Source organism: Heterocephalus glaber, unplaced genomic scaffold, assembly GCF_053883595.1.
Source record: "Heterocephalus glaber isolate CG9 unplaced genomic scaffold, H.glaber_assembly_v1.0 deba00001760, whole genome shotgun sequence".
NCBI lineage: Eukaryota > Metazoa > Chordata > Mammalia > Rodentia > Bathyergidae > Heterocephalus > Heterocephalus glaber.
Window position 1 is genome coordinate 8,320,965 of NW_028258457.1, and position 20,755 is coordinate 8,341,719.

Below are 20,755 nucleotides of genomic sequence, written 5' to 3' on the forward strand. Positions count from 1 at the left end.
CCCATATGGTAGGCACTTTATTAGTGGTTGGAATGCAGTTATATATGCACAGGACTATGGGGACCAGATGGGGACAACGGCAGGCTGGTTGCAGGCACAGGAAATGGGGGACCCCAGGCTGGAATTCACCAGAACCCCAGATGGAGCTGAAAGGTGGAGGCATGAAGCCTGGGGTGGGGGGCCGCTGGAATAGGGAAATGGCAGGTGAAGGGGAACCCAGCAACTTTGTCCCCTAAGTTTAACAAGTTTGGCAAAGGGATCCCCAAGGTGGGAAATATCTGGGCAGAACCCTTCCAACCTCCCAGGCCCCGGAAGATGTCCCCTGGGCAGTCACTTTCTTTCCTCTCTTACCAAGAAAGCAGAGTCAGAAACTGGCCGGCCTGCACTTTCCCACTAAGGCCATTAATATTTTCAGCCTGGCCCAGCTCCCCCCACCCCAGTTCAGCCTCTCTGGCTGGGAGACCCCCACCCCACCTACCCCAGCCACAAATGAAGGCACTGCCTGGCGTCTCCATCCAGCTGTGGAGACAGGAATGAAAGCTAATAGACCCTTTAATGCATGTCCAGGTTAAAAAAGAATAAATGCATCCAGTGGCAGACAGACTCAGTCCTCGTTGGAAGGCAAAGAGTTCAAGGTGGCTGACTGGCTGCTCCCTCATATGTGAACATCGTCCTTTCCACTGGCCATCTTCCACACAGGAAGCACGAAGGAGCCAGCAGAGGCCCGGCCACCTCCCATCCTACAGGTTTGACAGATTTGTCCCCATCCAGGCCAGAGAGGGTTGGACTGACTGGTTTTTCTTTCTTTTTTGGTTTTTTGAGACAAAGAGTCTCTCTATGTAGTTCAGGCTGGCCTTGAACTCGCAGAGATCCTCCTGCCTCAGCCTCCCCAGTGCTAGGATTACAGGCATGTCCCGAGCTGGATTGACACTTTTCAGCCCAGTCTTGTGAGGCTTCTGGGAAAACTGAGTGCCCCTTGATTTAGTTAAGAGAGGTGACACCCCTCATCCTCCAGGCCCCCAGAAATCGGTAGGGGCTGGATCAGAGGCAGGAGGCAGATAGGCAGTGATCAGACTTCCAGCCTGGCAAGCACCGCTGGGAAGCATCTGGCTTGGGAGGCTGGGAGAAGTGGGGGCCTTTAGGACTCTACCAGCTTCTTTTTCATTTGTTTGTTTTTTGAGACAGGGCTCACTATGTAGTCCAGGCTGGCTATACAAAGATCCCAGAGATCCTCCTGCCTCAGCCTCCCAAGTGCTGGGATTACAGGCACGAACCACCACGCCTGGCTTTAGGACTCCACCTGCTTCTTGTTGGTCTTGTTCAAGAGCTTCTTGAGGGTGGAAGACATGAAGTAAGGCCTCTCAACAGAGCCATCATTCCGCTCCAAATCCTCCACTGTGGAGAGAGGCCCCAGAGCAGGTGGTGTGAGACAGAGCCCATGGGCAAAGGCCACTGAGGATGGGGGGTGGGGCAGGGGGGATCAAGGCCACCGAGAAGCCTCGGGACAGTTAGAAAGCAACACACACTAGGACCAAAGAGGGCAGGCTGCAGTGGGCTCAGCTCGGCCGAAGAATCCCCACTCTCGAAGGAAGGAAACCCCCGCATGCACTCAATGTCCGGGGACGCATGGCCCACACACCAGTTTCCCTCACTCTCTACTCCTCGACTTCCGCCCGCTTGCCCTCCTCCGCACTCCCCTTTAACAGGATGTCTCTCAGCTCGGGCGACATGAAGTAGGGTCGCTCCTGAGAGCCGTCATTCCGCTCAAGATCCTCACCTGGGCCCCCCAGGAACCGGCAGGGGGGAAATGGGGGAAGTCAGGAAAAAGAGGGAGGAAAGGGAGGCAGGGGAAGAACAGGGAAGCCAGCAGGCATGGAGGAGAGGAAGAGAAAAGAGAAAACAAAACAAAAATGGACATATGGAGAGATCAGAGTTAGTGGCAGCCACAGGTCCCCCCCACCCCAGGAAAGCCAGAAACTGCAAAGCTGAGGGCCCAAGGGACAGTGACCCGGGTGCAGGCAGGGCCAGGGGACCAGGACACAGCAGCTCCAAGCAGTGAGGAGGCTGAGAAGGCATGCTGGGGCCAAGGACAGGAGACAGCCAGGCCCTGGAGAATGGGGGTGCTGGGCAGGTGACAGTGTGGTCCCAGGGGAGGGAGATGTTAGATTGAGTGGGGACAAGGGACTCGGGGCCCCACGAGCCTGGGGTGAGGGAGGGGTCACTCACAGAAGCAGAGGAACAGTGTATCCACACACATGCCATAGACGCTGAAGAAACCATGGGCGATTAGGTAGGAGCCGACAATAACTGTCTGGGCAGAGACATGACATAATTTGTTTGTGGCCCAGTTCCTGTCCAGAGCAGCCCCTCACCAGCCATTCCCTTCCCCCAGGATGGCATGTCACTCTCCTGCTGGCAGGGACCCATCTTTCCTATAACTTGCTGTTTCCTTCAACCCCAGGGCCTTTGCATATGCTGTTGCCCCCACTGAAATCTAGTTCATGCCCCATCACTCTGCTGCTTTTAGTTCTATCTCCAAGTCCTCAGGTATCACCTGCTCCTGGAAGTTGCTGATGACCCTGAGACCCTGTTTTATGCTCTCTTGGCCCTGTGCACTCCACCTCAGGCTTGCTGTTGAGGGCACTGTATGGATTTCATGACCATATCCTTACTGGACTGTGTCACCACATTTATTGCTACATCCCTAGCAATCTGGTGACTCCCAGGCCTTGGGAGCTGCTGATAAGCATCAGTTGAGTGAGGCCAGTAGACAGATTAAAGAACTTGTCCAGAATTACTCATCTGGGAACTAGAAAGTAGAGGAACTGAGATAAAAATCTAGGTCATTGGACTCCGAGGATCGTACTATCTTTATTTATTTATTTTTTGATTGTACTATCTTCAGGATAGACACTCACCCTTCCACAGCTGTCATTTCGTGGTCTTATCTCTATTTTTTTCCCCTGTACTGGGGACTGGACCCAGGGCCTTCTCACTAAGCTACATTCCCAGCCCTTTTTATTTTGAGACAGGGTCTTGTTGAGTCACTAAGCTGCCCATGCTGGGCTGGAACTTGCAATCCTCCTGCCTCAGCTTCCAAAAGAATTTGGATTCCATGCAGAGCTTATCAATATCATTGTTTTTTTGTTTTGTTTGGTACTGGGGATCGAATTCAGGTCCTTGGCTTGCGAGGCAGACGGCAGAACCACTGAGCTAAATCCCTGGCCCTCAATATCATTCTTTTTTTAATTTTTAAAATTTTTTTGGTACCAGGGATCGAACTCCAGTCCTTATGCTTGTGCAGCAGGCAGTGAAACCACTGAGCTAAATCTCCGCCCCATATCATTCTCGATTAATGTCCATTTACCTAAAAACTGTAAGGCCCCCAAAGAGAAGGAACCCTCTCACCTTAGCACCTGGTGTGTGGCAGGTACTGAGTCAGTATTTGTGGACTGAATAAAAATCCCTCACCTCTCACCTTCATCCACATCTATCCTAAGTCAAAAGAGAAGCCAAGTCCCAATTTCCTGCCTGGGCCCTGATCTGAACCCAAAGGTCCATACCAGTATAGGAACCCAGTAATAGTTGAGAGGTGGCGCTGTGTCTTGCACGATTCTGATGCGATGGGTGAAAAAGAAGAAAGCCAGGATTCCTGCAGGAGGAAGGAACCCAGAGAGTTGAGTGTCTGGCTATAGGAAAAGGGTCTCCGCCCTGTCCTACAGGATGACATCACAGAAGTCACAAGGCCTGATGAAAGCTTGAAGGTCACTCCCAATAGCCTGGGTGGCTACACTCACCCACACTGCCCACAATCAGGAGTTTGCCCAGCAGGAAGAGGAAGTCGGTAACTTTGTCCAAGACAGCAACCCTGCAGGGAACAATGAGGGACGAGAGTGAGTGGGGACTTGGGACTAGGGAAGGAGGGAGGCTGGAAGAGGATGGTGTCGCCCCTGACCTGATGATGTTTCTCATGAGCAGGAAGAAAGCATTTCTGGCAGAGGTGCAGAAGTTGGTGCCGTAGATGGCGATCTGGAGGGGAGAAGGGGTCAGGCCCGCTGGGTGCTGGGTGCTGGGTGCTGGGTGGGCCCGGGGGCTCCATGCACCCTCAGCAGGAGCTGCTGGGTTGGCTCAGCGTCCAGGGCCCACTCACCATGATGTAAGCATTCCTGTTGAGGAACTTTATGAACTTCTCCAGGCACCAGAAGCAACACTTGAGACAGGTCATGAGAAATTTGGCAAATTTGTTTTCCGCAGCTGGAAGAGAAGGGAAAGGTTGTCAGGGTGAGAGCAGAGTGGCCCAGCTTGGCAGAGACCCCCAACTCCTCATTATACACACTCTTCAGTCCAGGACTCAAAGGCCTCATCCACTCAAGGAGATAGAGAAAAGAGACCAACTCCAGAGTCTTCAGCCCCACCCCTAAATAGAACCAATCAGAAAGCCGTTTAGCCCTGCCTGCAAGGTAAAACCCAAACTACACACTGCGCCTAAGCCCTGCCTCCTAAGCACAAGTCAATCTGTGGCCTTCTGGGCCCCACCCTCAAGGTAAACCAATCCCCATAGACCTTCCTTTGAGAAAAAGAAAGCAGCATTAGGTCACCCACGCCCTTATAGCAGAAGCCACTGATGGACCAGGCCTCTAGAAACTCCCCACAGAGAGCTCAGCTGCTTGTCCAAAACCAATCACATAAGCCCTTCAAGTCCACACCCCCAGCCAAAACTTCAGCCCCACCCACCACCCAAGCAAGAGCCAATCCTGGCTGGTAATTTAGCCCCACCCCTCTGTGAAAGCCAATCCTAGCCCCGCATGGGCCACACCTTTTAGGCGCTGATCCAAATACTCGAGTATCACTCGGATAATCTGTACAATGGCGAGGATGAGGGAGCCAAAGGCCAAGGAGCCTGTGTGGTACCTGCGGGCATAAGGGTGGTCAGTGATTGGGCCAGAACTCCATCCCACTGTGTTCCCAACCCTGGCCTACCTGAGCGCTCGGCCAAAAGCAGAGAAGAGCGGGAAGGCGGGCATGTCGTCTGGCTTGCGCAGGGCCCAGTAGTAGGAGGCAAAGGCCCCAGCCAGCGTGACCTGTCCCAGTGCCAGCACGAAGTTGGCCAGCCAGAAGAACATGAAGACATTGAAGATCTGCAGCCCCAGCAGTGCTCGGTGGTAGCCAGACTCCCCACCATAGAAGGCAAACTGACAGCTGGCTTTGGGGCACGAGCGGGATTCAGTGGAGTTGAAGAAGGTCTGGGGAAGGGGCACAGAGATGAGTCAAAACACAGCGACTAGGAGTTCAGAGCGAGCTCTCAAGGCATCATCATCAGGGAGCAGGTGAGACCAGGGGGTAAAACAGAGGTCTTGGGGATTGGAGTGAAGTTAAGAAATTAGGAGTTCAGGACAAGGGCTGTGGTAAGCAAGCCGGGAGTTCTAGAAATAAGAATGGTCATCATAAGGGTCAAAAAAGGATGTAGGGAAAGGGAATTAAGACAAAATGGAAAGAGGAGCTGGGCGTGGCAGTGCACGCCTATAATCCCAGCACTCTGAGAGGCTGAGGCAGGTGCAAATTTGAGGCCAGCCTGGGCAACTTAGTATTTTAGCAAGACCCTGTCCCCCAAAAAAATATTTTTAAAAGGGATGGGGGTGGGCCGGGGATTTAGCTCAGTGGTGCTGGGCCTGCCTGGCAAGCGCAAGGTCCTGAGTTCGATCTCCGGTACCGCAAAAAAAAAAAAAAAGAAGGGGGGGGGATGGGGGTGAGCTCAGTGAAATGCCCCTGGCTTTGATCTTCAGCACCACACACACAAAAAAGGTGTGTGGGGGGTTAAGTACCAGAGTGGGGGACAGGCCAAGTTGACCAGTTCCTGGCTTCCCCCAGAAGGGTGCCAGGTCTCGGTTTGGTGTCCCTTAGTCTCCATGTCCCCCACACCCAGCTCAGCGAGTACAGGAGGCACCAAATGTTTGCTGAGTAGTCACCTGGCCTCCCTACCCCAGGAACACCCACCTCAGGGTTGCAGGTTTTGCCGGTAAATGAGCAGGAGGGATCATCCAAAATCTTATAGACAGCTTCATTGGAAGTAGACAGGAAGCTAGTAGCTTGTTAAGGAATCTGGGGTCTGGAATTGGGAACCCCAGGGACTTTCCACTACACTACCAGGTCCCCTCCCTCCCGGCTCACAAACGGGGCTGGGTAGATACACAGCAGTGCTGGCCCAGTATGCGATGCAGAGACACAGCAGGAAGAAAGTGACCAGCGGGTACAGCATGGAGCACATGACGTATCCCACAGCCCTGGGGAGCAGCAATGACAGGCATCAGGACCGGAACAGCCCTAGGGACAGGACAGCCCCAGTGGTCTGGTGGTGCCCCACCCCTACCTGCTTGCTTCTTTGATGAGTGCAATGGCGATGAGAATTCTCTTCCGGAGAAATATGAGCAGCAGGATGATAATGACTTCCAGGATGCTCAGAATGATCACTGCAAGGGACCAAGACTGAGCTGCTTAGCTGCCCAGCCCCTCTGAGGACTGCGAGGAGGCAGGACTAGGGGCTGCAACTCACTGAAAGCCATCCAGGTCTGGCGTAAGTGGAGGTACACCCGGAAGTCAGTCTGGAAGCCCAGGTCCACCAGCGAGATGTCTGAGCCGGCCTCCCCACGCAGCCGGGCATACTCCATGTAGCAGTGAAATATCCCTGCACATAGCCACAGCCTCAGTCCATTGATCTGCCCCATCCTTGCCCACAGTTTTTGGGAGGATTGAACCCAGGACCTTCACACTGAGCTCTTATTTTTTTAAAAACAAGGGTTCGGGCCAGGGATTTAGCTCAGTGGTTCTGCTGCCTGCCTTGCCAGCACAAGGACCAGAGTTCAATCCCCGGTACCAAAAATAAAAAAATAAAAATAAATAAATAAATAAATAATAAAAACAAAGTCTCACTAAATTCCCCTTGTGGGACTTGAGATCTGCCTGCCTCAGCTTCTCAGAGTGCTGGGATTACAAGCACAGGCCACCATGCCTGGTTCCTTAATGCTCATTTAACAGAAGCAAAGACCGAGGCTGGGGGAGCCTCCCTGTGTGTGCTCTTGCCACAGGACCTTTGTACTTGCTGTTCATTCTCAAATTCTAGAAGTTTTTCAGGTTTGTTTCTCACATGAATCCCCCACACCCCTAGGAACGTAAGCTACCAGAGAACAAGCATTTATCCTGTTTTGTTCATTGCTATATGCCCAGCGCCTGGAAAGCTGCCCTGGACACAAGCACTCAATAAAAGTTTGATGAATAAATGAATGCACGTGGCTTGGGTGTGAACATGAAATGGGACAGCACAAAGGAGTTTCAGTACTCCCCTGAGCTCTTTGCAAAATAAAATTGTGAGCTAGACATGGTGGCACACACCTGTCACCCAGCATTCAGGAGGCCATGGTAGGAAGATCACTAGTTCAAGCCAAGCCTGGACAATTTAGCAACTTAGCAAGACCTTGTCTCAAAATAAAAATAAAAAGGGCTAGAGATAGAACTCAGTGTGAAGGACCCAGATTTAGTCTCCAGTACTTCTAAAATAAATAAATAAATATAAAATACCAGCACCTAACTAAAAACCATTATTTTGTGGGGTTGGTTTTTTTTGGTACTGGGGATTGAACTCGGGACCTTGTGCTTACAAGGCAGGCGACAGCACCACTGAGATAAATCCTGGCCCCTAAAAACCATTATTATTATTAAGGGACACATTTTTGTTTTCCTCTTTTGGTACTAGGGACTGAATCCCGGGAGTTGTGAGCTATATCCCCAGCCCCTTTTATTTTGAGATAGGGTCTCACTAAGTTGCCCAAGCTGGTCTTAAACTTGCAATCCACCTGCCTCAGGCTCCTGGAGTGCAGGAATTGATGATAAAAATGTGCCACTGTACCTGGCCAATATGAACATTTTGATACCTTTGTCCTTAGACTGGGTGGCCAAGAATTTGTCCCCCTGGAAGTTTCAGTGAAAAATCAGGATATGAAAAGCACTGGTTTACAAGCAAGGCTCAGGTTCCCACTGTGTAGTGTGAGGTACACAGCTCTTCCCCGGATTTTCTCCCCACGCCATCTCCTTCCCATTAAGCCTCCCAAGTGGTGAATACTAATTATCCCCATAAAATGCACGATGAAATCAGGGCACAGTGAGGCTTACTCACTTGCGTACAGACACTTGGCTAGTAAATGGTAGAGTACGGATGTGGTCCCTGGGATTCAGGTGCCAGAGTATGCATTCCAACCCACTCGCTAAAGAACCTCCCTGACTACTCAGGAGGCTAAGGCAGGAGGATCGAGTTCAAAGCCAGCCTAGGAAACAGTGAGACCCTATCTCAAAAAGAGCCTGTGTGGGATTGCCTTTTGGTGTTGATAAAATACTGATGTAGGGCCTGTTGTGGAAGGATACCAAGTGCTACATTTATGTCAGGTGAGGTGGTGCACACTTATAATCCCAGCATCTGGGAGGCTGAGGCAGGAGGACTGCCACAAGTTTGAGGCCAGCCTGGGCTACATGGTGAGTTCAAGGCCAGCCTGAACTACATAGCAAGACCCTATCTCCAAAGAAAAGGTGGAAGGGAGAGCATTTTGTAGAGCTGAGGCAGGGGCGGGAGGGGCCCAGGAGGGGGAGCCGCACCGTAGCCCAGCACCAGGATCACCATGACGATCATAACCCAGACCATGATGCCGGCCAGGAAGCGGAGCAGGATGATGAACAGGAGGCTAAGCGCCATGGCGATGACCAGGCCTCTGTGGATCAACAGAGCATAAGCGGATCCTCTCCTTAGACAGCTGGGGAGGGAGTCCAGGGCCTCCCGCCTTCCCTACCTACATGACAATCCAGTACCAGGACACGGTGTAGTCTTCAAATATCCGCATGGCCAGCTGCCGGGCCTCCAGGATACCGTTCGCCTGCCTGGGATAGGAGGAGGTGGCCTAGGTCACAGCCTCTCCCTGGGCCCTAGGCCCTGCCCTGTCCCACCTGGCCGAGGCCCCCTCAGGCCTCACTTGGCGCCCTCCACCAGCTCCGTGATGTTCTTCCGAGAGCCATGCCCGTCCTCATAGGTTGTTGCATTGCCCACCATGATGACCCCCTTGTGGGCGTGGATGGCCGGGAAGCATCGCTGGGCCACTGTGGAAGCAGGGAGCCCGAGGGTCAGCCTGAGCCCCAGCAGCCCCCCTCTGCCCGCCCCAACTGAGTTCAGGCAACCCCGACTCACAGGGTTTGCTGGGGATGAGGACAGCAGGGCATTGGCCATCCCGAAGCACCTCAGCCACACTCTGCTAAAAGAGAAAGAGAAGCTGGGCATGGTGGTGCACACCTGTGATCCCAGCACTCTGGAGGCTGAGGCAGGAGAATGCATCAAGTTCGAGGCCAGACTGGACTATATAGCAAGACTCAGTCTCAAAAAGCCAAACCAAAAACAATAAAAGAGAGGGGGAGAGGAGAGAAGGAGAGAGAGAGAGAGAGAGAAGAGGAGTTAATTCCCCCCAGGCAGCACCCTGCCTCAGGCTACTCTGCTTGCTCACCTTTTTATCACTCTGGAAGTCAGGGACACAGAACTGCTTGTAGTATGCAAACTCTGGAGTGTTTCTGGCATTCAGGAGGGTGAGGTAGCGGTCAGGACACTTCTCCACGCAGATCTAGGAGGGCAGAGGATGGGGATGAGGGGTGGTGGGGCGCAGACTCGGTTTCACCCTACGTTCCAGGGGAGGGGAGGGGAGGGACAAGAGGTACCTGGGGTGTGGGGCATTGGAATTCCAGCAGGACCAGGGGGCTGGCACACTTCACAATGTTGAAATAGAACAGGAAGGGTTTGTTCCTGGGGTTGGAGAAGGGAGAACGGAAACTGTCGAGACAGCTCAGCCACCATATGTAAAAATTATCATGGAAACAACAACAACAACAAAAATGGCAGCCCCTGCTACATCACTCCAGACTCTGTTCTAGGATTTGTACAAGGACCAAAGCCTCATGCACTCATACATGGGGCTTTTCAGAGGTGGCTGGATCTAGAGTGTGCGACATTGGAACTGATGCATGGTGTGACTGTAGGACCAAGGGCACTAGGATTAAAGGTGTGAGTGCTACCTGCCCGGAGTAGCCTGGATAAAATATAAAGGATAGAAAGAGTTGTGGTCGTCCCTTGTTTTTTTTGTTTTTGTTTTGGTACCGGGGATTGAACTCAGGGCTTTGTGCTTGCGAGGCAGGTGCAGTGCCACTGAGCTAAATCCCCGGCCCTGTCCCTTGTTGCTTTGCTACCTTCTGCCAGCCATGGACTGTTTCTCCTCTGTGATGCCACCCTGCCGGGGAGCCAGCCGATTATGGACTGAAACCTCTGCAAACTATGAGCTAAATAAATCTTTCCTCCTTTAACTTTGGGTGTCCGGTATTTTGTCTCAGTAATAAAAGAAAAGTAACTAAGTCACTAGACCATCTAACAACTCCCTGAAAAGGGGAGACTATTTTTTAGTCAGGAACTTGCTGTCACTAAGTTGCCCGACCTGAGTTTGCACTTGCAATTCTCTGGCCTCAGCCTCCCAGACTGCTGAGATTATAGGCCTGCACCATTGTGCCCTGCTTTTTTTTTCATTTTTTGTTTGTTTTTCTGAGACAGGGTCTCGCTACATAGTTCATGCTGGCCCAGAACTCATGGTGATCCTCTTGCATCTGCCTCCTGAGTGCTGGGATTACAGGCCTATGAGACCACACCCAGCTTCTTTTTTGTTTTTTGAGATAGGGTTTCACTGTGAAGTCCAGCCTTGCCTGAAACTCACAATGTAGCCCAGGCTGGCCTCAAACTTGCACTCCTCTTACCTCAGCTTCCCGAGTGCTAGGGCTACAGGTGTGTACCACCACACTGAGCTAGGAGTGGGTCTTATGATATAGGTTTTTCTTGGTGTGTTTTTTTTTTTGGTACCGGGAATCGAACTCAGGGCCTTGCATTTTCAAGGCAGGCAGCGGCACCACTGAGCTAAATCCCCGGTCCCTCAGTGATACAGATTTTAAGGAGCATGAAAATTAGAATGTGGCTTAGAGGTAGATGGGCCAAGCTTGAAGCCTTGAATTCAATCTCCAGCACTGCCAAAAAAATAAAAAATAAAAATAAAATAAAATAAAATAAAAGACAGCTGAGGCATGATCTCTCCCGGGCAATTTAGCAAGAACTTAACACAAAATAAAAAAATAAAAAAGGCTGGGGCTGTGGCTCAGTGTGAAGGCCCAGGGCTCAATGCCCAATACTGCACCAAACAGTGTAAGAACCAGGCATGGTGGCACACACCTGTGAGCCCAGGACTCAGGAGGCTGAGGCAGGAGGATCACTGTGAGTTCCAGGCCAGCCTGGGCAAAAAGTTAGTTCAAGGCCAGCCTGAACTACACAGTGAGACCCTGTCTCAGAAAAAAAAGTCACCTGGAGAAGATGATCTAGAGCAGGGGATGTGTCTTTATGTTCTGCATAAATAAACGCACCCTTTCTATAAGGGACTTGGGAGCCCATGGATGAAGGTGTCTTCGGGGTCTCGGAACTCTGGGGCAGCTGGAGGCCAGCAGAGCAGGCTCCTGCTCCCCTCCCAGCCCAGCCCAGCCAGCCAGCCCCAGGAGCTCGGACTCACGCATTCTTGGTGCCTTTCTGGCCACAGAACTCGCCTCGGCTGTCAGTGGGGTAGATCACTTTTCGAGGGTCCCCGTGGGTCCAGGCTGTGGAGGGACCAGGGGCACTGACGCAGGGCCACTCAGCAGCTGCAGCCCCACCCTCACCCCTAGCTGCAGTGTCCCCGCCCACCTCAGGCCTGGCCCTGTCCCCCTACTCACCGATAAGGCCCACAGCCACATAGCCCACGATGGCCAGGAAGAAGAGGACACAGCAAATGACGTCTGTGCAGCCCCTGGGGAGGAAATGGGGCGACGTCAGAGACCTGCAGTCTGCCCAGCCAGGGCTCACAGCCAGGCGTTCGGTGCACCCATTTTCCCGAACAGTGGTTTGTTTGTTTTTAATTTTGAGACAGGTTCTGGCTAAGTCACTAAGTTGCCCAGGCTGGGACTGAATTTGCAACTCTCCTGTTTGAGCCTCCCAGAGTACTGGGATTACAAAAGTGTCCCGTGCTCTGCTGCAAAGGAGCCCACATTCCCTCCCCAAAGCCCACATAAAATGCCCTGACAGCTATGTGCAGGGACCCGCGCCTGTGTCCCTTGATACTCGGAGGAGCACGCTTGTGCACACAATACCCAGGTCCCAACAGGCAACAGCGGGACCTGTATGAAAAAAAGCCCACAGCACTCAGAAGGGTGAGGCAGGAAGATCACAAGTTCAAATCCTGCCTGTCTCAAAATAAAAATAAAAGGAGCAGAGGATGCACCTCAGTGGTAGAGTGCTTTCCTAGTTGAGCTCCTGGGTCTGATCCCAGCACTGCAAAAAAAATAAAAAATAAATAAATAAAGACCATGCCAATTAGTTCAGAGCAAAATGTGTCAATTCCTTATAATCTATACTATTCAGGGAATTCAATCTGCTTTTTTTTTTTTTAATTGCAGTACTGGGGATCAAACCCTGGGCCTTTGTGCTGAGCTATCCCCATCTTTTTTTAATTTTTTACTTTAAGGTAGGGTCTTGCTAAGTCATTAAATTACCCAGGCTGTGCTCCCACTTGCAATGCTCCTGCCTCAGCCTCCCGGAGTGCTGGGATGGCAGGCTTGGCTATTGTTTTTGATGACATTCTGTGACTCATTTTAAACTGAATGGAGCCTCTTTCCTTAATCTGTGTTTACAAACCTCCTGTGCCATATATGATCTGATTTAGCCTTTGTTTTTTTCTTTTCTTTTTGTTTTGGTACCAGGGATCGAACTCTGGACCTTGGGCTTGAGAGGCAGGCGCCAGAACCACTGAGCTAAAATCCCTGGCCTTAGACTTTGTTTTTTTCAAGATCTCTTTGTGGGGCTGGGGTGCAGCTGCTCACCAGAGCACTTCCCTAGCATGCAAGAGGCCCTGGGTTCCACCCCACCACCGAACACCCACCGATTTGGAAGGAGGCTTTCTATATTAAAGAAATGAGTCCTTCTAACCAGTCTCAAATATTCATCATCAGTTTGTGGCAACGGAGAAGACCAGGAGGAGGCAGAAACGGGGGCTGGGTCTTCCCGGCAGAGATGCAGCCCCTCCCCCAGGAATCCCGGACCTTACCTGTTGTAAATAGGTCCCTTGAAGGTGGGGTCATACTTCTGCGGGGTTCCTGAAAGTGAACAGGTTCAAACTAGATGGGTCAAAGTGCTGGACCCAGAAGGGGCCCGGAGATCAGTTCTCCCCATGCCCTTGGAGGGGTCAGCCCTGGCAGTGGCAGGAGACCTACCTAGTGCCAGGAGCCTGCTTCCCTAATCCGGCCCACCACACCCAAGTCTGTCCACACAGGGGGGAGGCCTTGTCGGTGACTGGGAAGGGTGGCCAGGGAATAAGGGTGAGGAGTGCCGGCGGCAAGGTTGGAGGTGGAATGGGGAAGGAGGCACTTGAAGGAGTACAGGGAGAGGATTTAGGAGACACTGACAGGCAGCTCCAGGGAAGAACTGGGATTAAGCTGGGCATAGTGGTCCCTCGCCTGTAATCTCAGCCTCAACTGAGGCAGGAGAATCGGCGTGAGTTCAATGCCAGCCTGGGGTACATAGTGAGTTCAAACCGGCTTGAACTACAAAGTGAGACCCTGCCCAGAAAACCCAAATTAATAATACTAATGACGCTGGGGATTTAGCTCAGTGGTTCTGCCGCCTGCTGCGCAAGCACAAGGACCCGTGTTCAATCCCTGGTACCAAAACAACAACAACAATAATACTAATGATAATAATAATACTCGACAAAAAAACTAGAGTGAGGGATGCTGGCTGAGTCTGGGGGATCAAAGGGAGGCCCTGCTATTCCGATCTCCCCTCCTCAAGTTCCCCCCACTCTGTCCCCTGAAGTGGCCAGCCCGGGGTGCAGAAGGGGCTCAGCCTACCGTGCTTGCCATAGTAATGTGGCCGATCGCCCCCCATCCCTGCGGACGCCCCGTCGGCCGGCTCCGGACTCCGACTCCCGGGAGACTCGGTCCCAGCAGCGGCGCGGCCCGAACCGGTCAGACCGGCCTGTGGGGCGGGGCGCAGCTGCTCCCGCCACTCAGCGCCGCCGGATTTAGCCTGGCCCGCCCCCATCGGAGCCAGGCTGCACCGCAGGCCTGGCCGACCCTGCCGGGCGTGGAAACTAAGCCCCCAGAGGAACTTCAGAGAGCTGAGATCAGGCAAGTTGTATGAAGTGCTGGAGCTAAAAACTCCCGAACCACTAGGCGAGATGTTCTTTTGTTATTTTGTTTTGAGCTGGGGTCTCACTATGTTGGCTTAGTCCTTGGTTTAAGCAATCCTCCTGCCTCAGCCTCCAGAGTAGCAGTTCTTTGGTCTTCATGGTTTTCCTCCAAATTTTTTGGAGGGGGAGGGGATGTTGGGATGGAACCCAGGCCATGCACAGGCTAGGCAATCAAGCTACCACTGAGCTACATCTCAGCCCTGCATTAAAAAAAAAATTAGCAATGATAAAACATTTGCAGAGTTAAAATAATAATATTAACTATCTGCATCGCTTGGCTTTCTTGAAAACTGGAGAGTAGGGTGATAATGGTGGCCGCCTGTAATCCCAGTGTGGGAGGCTGAGGGAGGAGGATTCAGAGTTCTAGGCTGACCTAGGCAAGGTAGTGAAAACCTGTCTCAAGACACCCCCCCCCAGGAAAAAGTATAAAACAAACCCAGCGTCAAAATTCAGGCATGGATGGGGTATGATGGTGCACACCTGTGATCCCAGCACTTGGGAGGCTGAGGCAGGAGGATCATGAGTTCAAGGCCAGCCTGGGCTATACATCAAGCCCTTGTCTCAAAACCGAACCAAGCTAAACCCCCAGGAGTGCCTCTCACTAACTCAGCTTGTCCTTAAAGAAAATGCTCCGGCCGAGGAGGCCCTGATTGGCCCCCGACCATGGGCTTCAGCGAACAGGTGAGGTGTGAGCACCGGCTGTGGCCTTAGGTGAGCAGGGCTCCCACAGACGCCAGCTCCCAGCCATGTGCCTCTTCTGTCCCCAACCACACGGATCCTAAGGGACACCTAGGTCAGGAGTCACCCCATGACAGCTCTGAACATCAGGTCCCTCATGCCCAGCCGCACCATTTTTTTGGTGTGTGGTGCTGAAGATTTTTATTTTTTTGTTTTGTTTTTGTTTTTTGGTACCGGGGATCGAACTCAGGTCCTTGTGCTTGAGGGACAGGGGGCAGAACCACTGAGCTAAATCCCCGGCCTGAAGATATTTATTTTGAGACAAGATCGTACTAAGCTCTGCCCGCCCGACTTGCAACCTTCCCGCCTCAGCCTCCCAAAGCACTGGAATTGAGGTGTGCCGGGGCCTTGCCGGCGGCTGAGATTCCTCTTTATCTCACCTCCACTCTGCCTCCAGCCCAGCCACCACCAGCCTTTCCTCACCGCCACCTCCTCAGGCTTCACCTTTACCTCAGGCCTGGGACAGATCTCCTGCGGGCCGCCCCTGCTTCCTGTCCCTTCCCCCCTTCCTGTGGGACAGTCAGAGGGGCCTGTGACCACCTGAGTCAGGTCACATCCCTCCTCTCCTCGGGACCCCCCACGGCTCCCACGTGCTTGGAAGAAAAGCCCGACTCCTCTCTGCCCCACACCCAGTGCTCTCATCTCTGCCCTCTCTCCCTTTCAGCCTCTGGGGTTCCTGGCTGCCCACAGACTCCCCAGCCCCGGCCCACCCCAGGGCTTTGGCACAGGCTGTTCTCTGTGCTCTTGGGCTGCCTCTCACCAAACTGTCAAATAGTGGGGCTCTGGAGTAGATTGTCTGCCTAGTGCATGTAAGGGCCTGGGTTCCTTGCCCAGCATGAAAGAAGGAAGAGAGGAAGGAAGGAGAGACAGAAGGAAAGAAGGAAGGATGCCCTTTTCTTCTCTCTCTCTTTTTTTTTTTTTTGAGACAGGGTTTTGTTACATGGTCCAGGTTGCCCGTGAACTCACTATGTACCCCAGCCTGGCCTTGAACTCAAGGGGATCCTCCTGCCTCAGCCTCCTGAGCGCTGGGATGACAAGTATGCACCCTCATGCCCACCAAAAGAAATAATGAAATACATGACTAATGACATCTTCTCAGTTGGCAGGGAAAGAATAAATCTCTCAATCACTAGCACTAATGTGCTCTTGGACGAAAATAGATGTAACCCTGGCACATAGCAAAACAAATTCCATATGGATTAATCATGCAAATATATAAAGAGTCAAAAAACTATTACAAGTATGAGGAAAGTAAGTCTCCTATCTGGGAGCAGGTGAGACTTAAACGGAGTGGGAGGGGAGATGAGGGATAAGCAAGACCGGGAAGCGGACGTGTTAGCTGGGATGTCTGCCTCCAATGGGCACTCACAGCTCCCAGGTAAAACCTTGCACACCCTCTTCCTCACACAGGAGATCTCCCAGCCCACTTGACAGCAGAGGAAACTAAGGGTTGGGGAGGGGAAGTAGCTTTCGAAGTCACCGAAAGTTTCATTCCCAATCAAGGTGTGTGGGGGGATAAGTGGGAGCCATAGAGGGTGTGGGGGGAGCAGGAGCATGACAGGGCTGAACTAGGGAGGAGGGAGCATGGGGAGACTCACAGGCTCTCAGGCGTTGGAGGTTGCTGGGGCTCCCGAGTTACCCCTGTGTGAAAGAGAACTAAACATGTAGAGAGCAAATGCCCAGCAGAAGGCTGGCTTCACATCTGGCCCCATGGGCTCTCAGGAAATGTAAGCGAGAACACTGTTATTGTGTTCAGTGGTGCCATTAGGTCTCATTAACCTTGGCTGGGTGGGGAAGGAGCTAGAGAGCTCCAGATACCAACACTAATGGTTTTTGATCACTGAGCCTAAGCCAGTCCCTGCAGGGAGAACAAGATGAAAGTTTGCAAGCTGCAGATAAGAACCCTATCAAGCCCCCATTTGGTTGCTTTCTTTTCTTTTCTTTTTTTTCTTTTTTCTTTTTCTTTTGTTTTTGAGGCAGGGTCTTGCCATGTAGCCCAGGCTGGCCTTGAACTCATAGCGATCCTTCTGCCCTGGGAATATGGTTTTCCCCTCCAAAATGCATGGAGTTCAATCTCCATTGTGAGGTATGGAGAGGAGGAAACTTATTAACGGACTCTGGTGTTTGTTTAGAGGTGGGATTTTGGGTCAGGGATGTTGATGTACGCCCATGAGCCCAGCACTCAAGGAAGCTGAGGAAGGAAGATCACCAGAGTTTGAGGCCAGCCTGGGCTACAAAAGTGAGTTCAAGGCCAGCCTAGACTACATAGCCAGACCCTGTCTCAAAAAACAAGCCAAGAGCTGGGGATTTAGCTCAGTGGTTCCACCACCTGCCTCACAAGCACAAGGTCCAGAATTTCATCCCTAGTACCAAAAGAACCCAAAAAACAAACAAAAGCCTGCAAAGTGGCCAAGACCCTGGGAGAGGCAGTAGTGGGAAAAGGGGAGGAAAGGTTAGGCTGTGAGAATAGCCGGTTTGGGGAGGTGGTTTGGGGAGGTGCCGGGCTCTTGGTCCTGCAGGGCCCAGCAGCTGGCCCACCCAGACAGTGGGCGTGGGAGATAAGGCACCTACTCAGGCTGCCCAGGCACGAAGCTTCTGCCAGGACCTCAAATGCCACCCAGCCCCCACAGCTCCTGGACGGCGGCCACATCCCCAAGGGCTGCAGGGGGAGGCCCCGCCCTCGCAGCCAGCCTGCCCTGGCCTTCCCAGAAGTCTTTGAGAAAAGTGCATCCCGCTACCCAGACAGCCCCTACTGCAGAAGCTTCAGATGGCAGCCAGTGCGGAGGCTTGGAAGTACGGACCAGGCAGCAAATGAGATGTTTTTCTCTAGGAACTATTTTATCTTTTTTGTTTTGATTTTTGAGACAGGGTCTCCCTATGTAGTTAAGGCTGGCCTTGAACTCCCTATGTACCCCAGACTGGGTTCACACTCATGGTGATCCTCCTGCTTCAGCCTCTCGAGCGCTAGGATTACAGATGTGCGCCACCCTGCCTGGCTGTCTATACCTTTTAGTTTATTTGTTTGTTTTTTGGTACCAGGGATCGAACTTGGGTCCTTGCACTTTCGAGGCAGGTGATGGAACCAGGCGGAACCACTGAGCTAAATCCCCGGCCTGGACTGTCTGTATCTTTTTAAAGCTCCTTGGACTGGTTTAATGGGGAAAGTGGTACTGGTCCCACAGTGGAATACTACGTAGCCTTGTAAAAAGGTGAAGTAGGTCCAGCCTAGCTGATAGGAAACAATGTTAAATTATGTGCTCCTGTTTAGTAACAAAGGAGAGAACAGGGAGAACAGAGGACTAAGATGAAAGGAGACTGCAAAATAGCTCAGCTTGAGCACAAGGTGGGCCCTGGCTTCCATTGCCACCACCAAGGAAAAGATGAGGTTAGGGGAGAAAGATTTTTTTTCTTGTTCTATGTTACTGGATAATGAATGCAGGGCTTTTGCACTGAACTACTCCTCCTTTTTAAAACATTTTGAGATGGGGTCTCACTAAATTGCCCAGGCTGGACTCAAGCTTGCAATCCTCCTGCCTCAGCCTCCCAGAGTGTTGGGATTACAGGTATGTGCCACCAGCAGATTTAAAAATCTGCTGTGGTCGGGTGTGGTGGCACATGCCTGTGATCCTAGCACTTGGGAGGCTGAAGTAGGAGGATCGCTTTGAATTTGAGGCCAGCCTGGCTACAAAGTGAGACCCTATCTCAAAAACAACAACAGGGCCAGGGATTTAGCTCAGTGGTTCCACTGCCTCGCAAGTGCAATGACCCGAGTTCGATCCCCAGTACAAAAAAAAAAGAAACCCAAAAAACAACAACAACAAATCTGCTGGGTCTGTACCATAGACAGTGGAAGGAGAGAAAAAGGAAATTGGTTTGAACAGGAAGGGACAGCTCAGGAAAGAGGTAAAAGGAGTGATTTTTTTTTCCAATCTGATGCTTTTCTCTTGATAAGTTTATACATTGCTTAACATATAAACCAGTTTGCTGACAACCTCCTTCAACAAACACTCCTTGAGCAAAGACTGTGTGCCAGGTTCTTTTCTAGACTGAGACTCTGCAGTGGACAGAACAAAGATGCTTCCAGGCATGGTGGCATGTGCCTATAATCCCAGTACTCAGGAGGCTGAGGCAGGAGGATCGCCAGGAGTTCAAAGCCACCCTAGGCTACATAGTGAGTTTGAGGCCAGCCTGAACTGCATAGTGAAACTGTCTCAAAAACAAAACAACAACAACAACAAAGATGCTGTCCCTGTGGAACTGACATTCATGAAAGAAGAACACAAGAACTAAGCTCAGCCAGGCGTGGGGGCCCGTGCCTGTGATTCCCAGCTGTCTGGAATGCTACAAGTTCAAGGCCATAGTGAGACCTTGTCTCATAAAACAGAAAGAAGTACAGAAATACACAGAGCAATCTCTGGACAGGGAGTTCTTGTCTGGGTTAGCTCTGGGCTGAGGACAGCTGGCCCAGAGCCTGCAGAAGGCTCCTAGGCACAGAGAGCTAAAGTCTTTATGGTTTGGGGGTTATTTTTAGTTTGAGTCTCTCTGCCCCCAAAGAGAGATTATATTAATTTCATTATGTAAGATTGGAAAATCATCTATTTCAATTTTTTATTATTCATTTTAAGTTTGAAAAGTAGCATTGTATGGACATATGGCATAAAATAAGATTTTTTTCCATTTTATTTGTTTGTATGTGTGGTGCTGGGGATGGAACCCAGGGCTCAAAGCATACAAGGCAAGTGCTTTACCACACAGCTACCTCTTGAGCTCTAATTTATTGTGCAACAATGTCTTGCTAAATGGCCCAGTGTGATCTCAAATTTGTGATTTTCCTGCCTCAGCTTGCCATGCAGATGGGATTACAAGCATGCACCTTGGCACCTGGCAGAATCTGCCTTTTTTTTTTTTTTTTAATTTTTCCTACTAACGATCAAACCCAGAGCCTTGCACATCCTAGGTAGCTCTCTACCACTGAGCTACACCTCCAGCCCTTTTTATTTTTATTTTAAGACAGGGTCCCCAGCGTGGTGGTGCACACCTGTAATCCCAACACTCTGGAGGCTGAGGCAGGAGGATCACTGTGAGTTTGAGGCCAGCCTGGGCTACACAGTGAGTTCGAGGCCAGCCTGAACCGCATAGTGAAACCCTCTCTCAAAAAAAGACAAGGTCCTGCTAAGTTGCCCATGCTGGCCTCAAACGGTGATCCTCCTGCCTCCTCTTTCTGAATAGCTGTGATATAGGCAAGTGCCACTGTGCCCAGATGAAATCTGCTTCTTAACCAAGCACCAGTATTTCCCTCCAAGTTTGTCCTCCCCAGTTAGAATCTATTGTTCTGGGTTCTAGAAACCATGTGTTGCTCCTGCCATGCCAGGGTGGACAGGAAAGGATGGTGGTGCCTGTTGCTGAGATCTGTCAGGGCCAGAGCCACTTCCTGGCTTCCCTGCAAACTGCAGACTTCCTGTAGAGATAACGAGCTCTGGCAAAGGAGGAGCTTCCTGCCCTGCCCAGTTCATCCTGACACTGTGACTTCACAGGGAAGTCTCCTTAGCTCATGGAAAAGCCACATACTCAGTTGTCACCAGCCCCAGGGGCTTTCTAAGCATGAAGAGCTTCCCAGGCACCTTGCAAAATGCTTCCCAAGCCTGGTGTGGTGATAACCTGCCTATAATTCCAGCACTCAGGAGGCTGAG

At 51.6% G+C, this 20,755-nt stretch overlaps 2 protein-coding genes across 12 annotated transcripts in view; one reads left to right on the forward strand and one right to left on the reverse strand.

Moving 5' to 3' along the window:
* Nucleotides 1-20,755, reverse strand: part of Slc44a2 (solute carrier family 44 member 2 (CTL2 blood group)) — a 23,181-nt gene continuing 2,426 nt past the window's right edge. The window contains exons 1-23 of one of the 11 annotated variants that reach the window (XM_021244936.2): nt 13,987-14,128; nt 13,185-13,233; nt 11,818-11,891; nt 11,619-11,703; nt 9,742-9,826; nt 9,534-9,647; nt 9,224-9,287; nt 9,012-9,135; nt 8,836-8,919; nt 8,641-8,753; nt 6,551-6,682; nt 6,368-6,467; nt 6,189-6,281; nt 5,995-6,079; nt 4,981-5,243; nt 4,817-4,911; nt 4,151-4,254; nt 3,956-4,029; nt 3,798-3,868; nt 3,564-3,652; nt 2,227-2,311; nt 1,653-1,777; nt 535-1,395 (exon numbers count right to left, since the gene is read on the reverse strand). In XM_021244936.2, coding sequence (XP_021100595.1) covers nt 1,656-1,777; nt 2,227-2,311; nt 3,564-3,652; nt 3,798-3,868; nt 3,956-4,029; nt 4,151-4,254; nt 4,817-4,911; nt 4,981-5,243; nt 5,995-6,079; nt 6,189-6,281; nt 6,368-6,467; nt 6,551-6,682; nt 8,641-8,753; nt 8,836-8,919; nt 9,012-9,135; nt 9,224-9,287; nt 9,534-9,647; nt 9,742-9,826; nt 11,619-11,703; nt 11,818-11,891; nt 13,185-13,233; nt 13,987-14,023 — 2,142 coding nt within the window. In that variant the 5' untranslated portion in view covers nt 14,024-14,128 and the 3' untranslated portion in view covers nt 535-1,395; nt 1,653-1,655. Of the gene's footprint in view, nt 1,396-1,459; nt 1,778-2,226; nt 2,312-3,563; nt 3,653-3,797; nt 3,869-3,955; nt 4,030-4,150; nt 4,255-4,816; nt 4,912-4,980; nt 5,244-5,994; nt 6,080-6,188; nt 6,282-6,367; nt 6,468-6,550; nt 6,683-8,640; nt 8,754-8,835; nt 8,920-9,011; nt 9,136-9,223; nt 9,288-9,533; nt 9,648-9,741; nt 9,827-11,618; nt 11,704-11,817; nt 11,892-13,184; nt 13,234-13,986; nt 14,130-20,755 lie in introns of those variants that run through there. The other 10 variants (XM_004865515.3, XM_004865519.3, XM_004865518.3 and 7 more) reach the window with 10 other exon arrangements.
* Nucleotides 16,353-20,755, forward strand: part of Ap1m2 (adaptor related protein complex 1 subunit mu 2) — a 24,540-nt gene continuing 20,137 nt past the window's right edge. Inside the window, exon 1 of the mRNA XM_087201629.1 lies at nt 16,353-16,443. Coding sequence (XP_087057755.1) covers nt 16,423-16,443 — 21 coding nt within the window. The 5' untranslated portion in view covers nt 16,353-16,422. The remainder of the gene's footprint in view (nt 16,444-20,755) is intronic.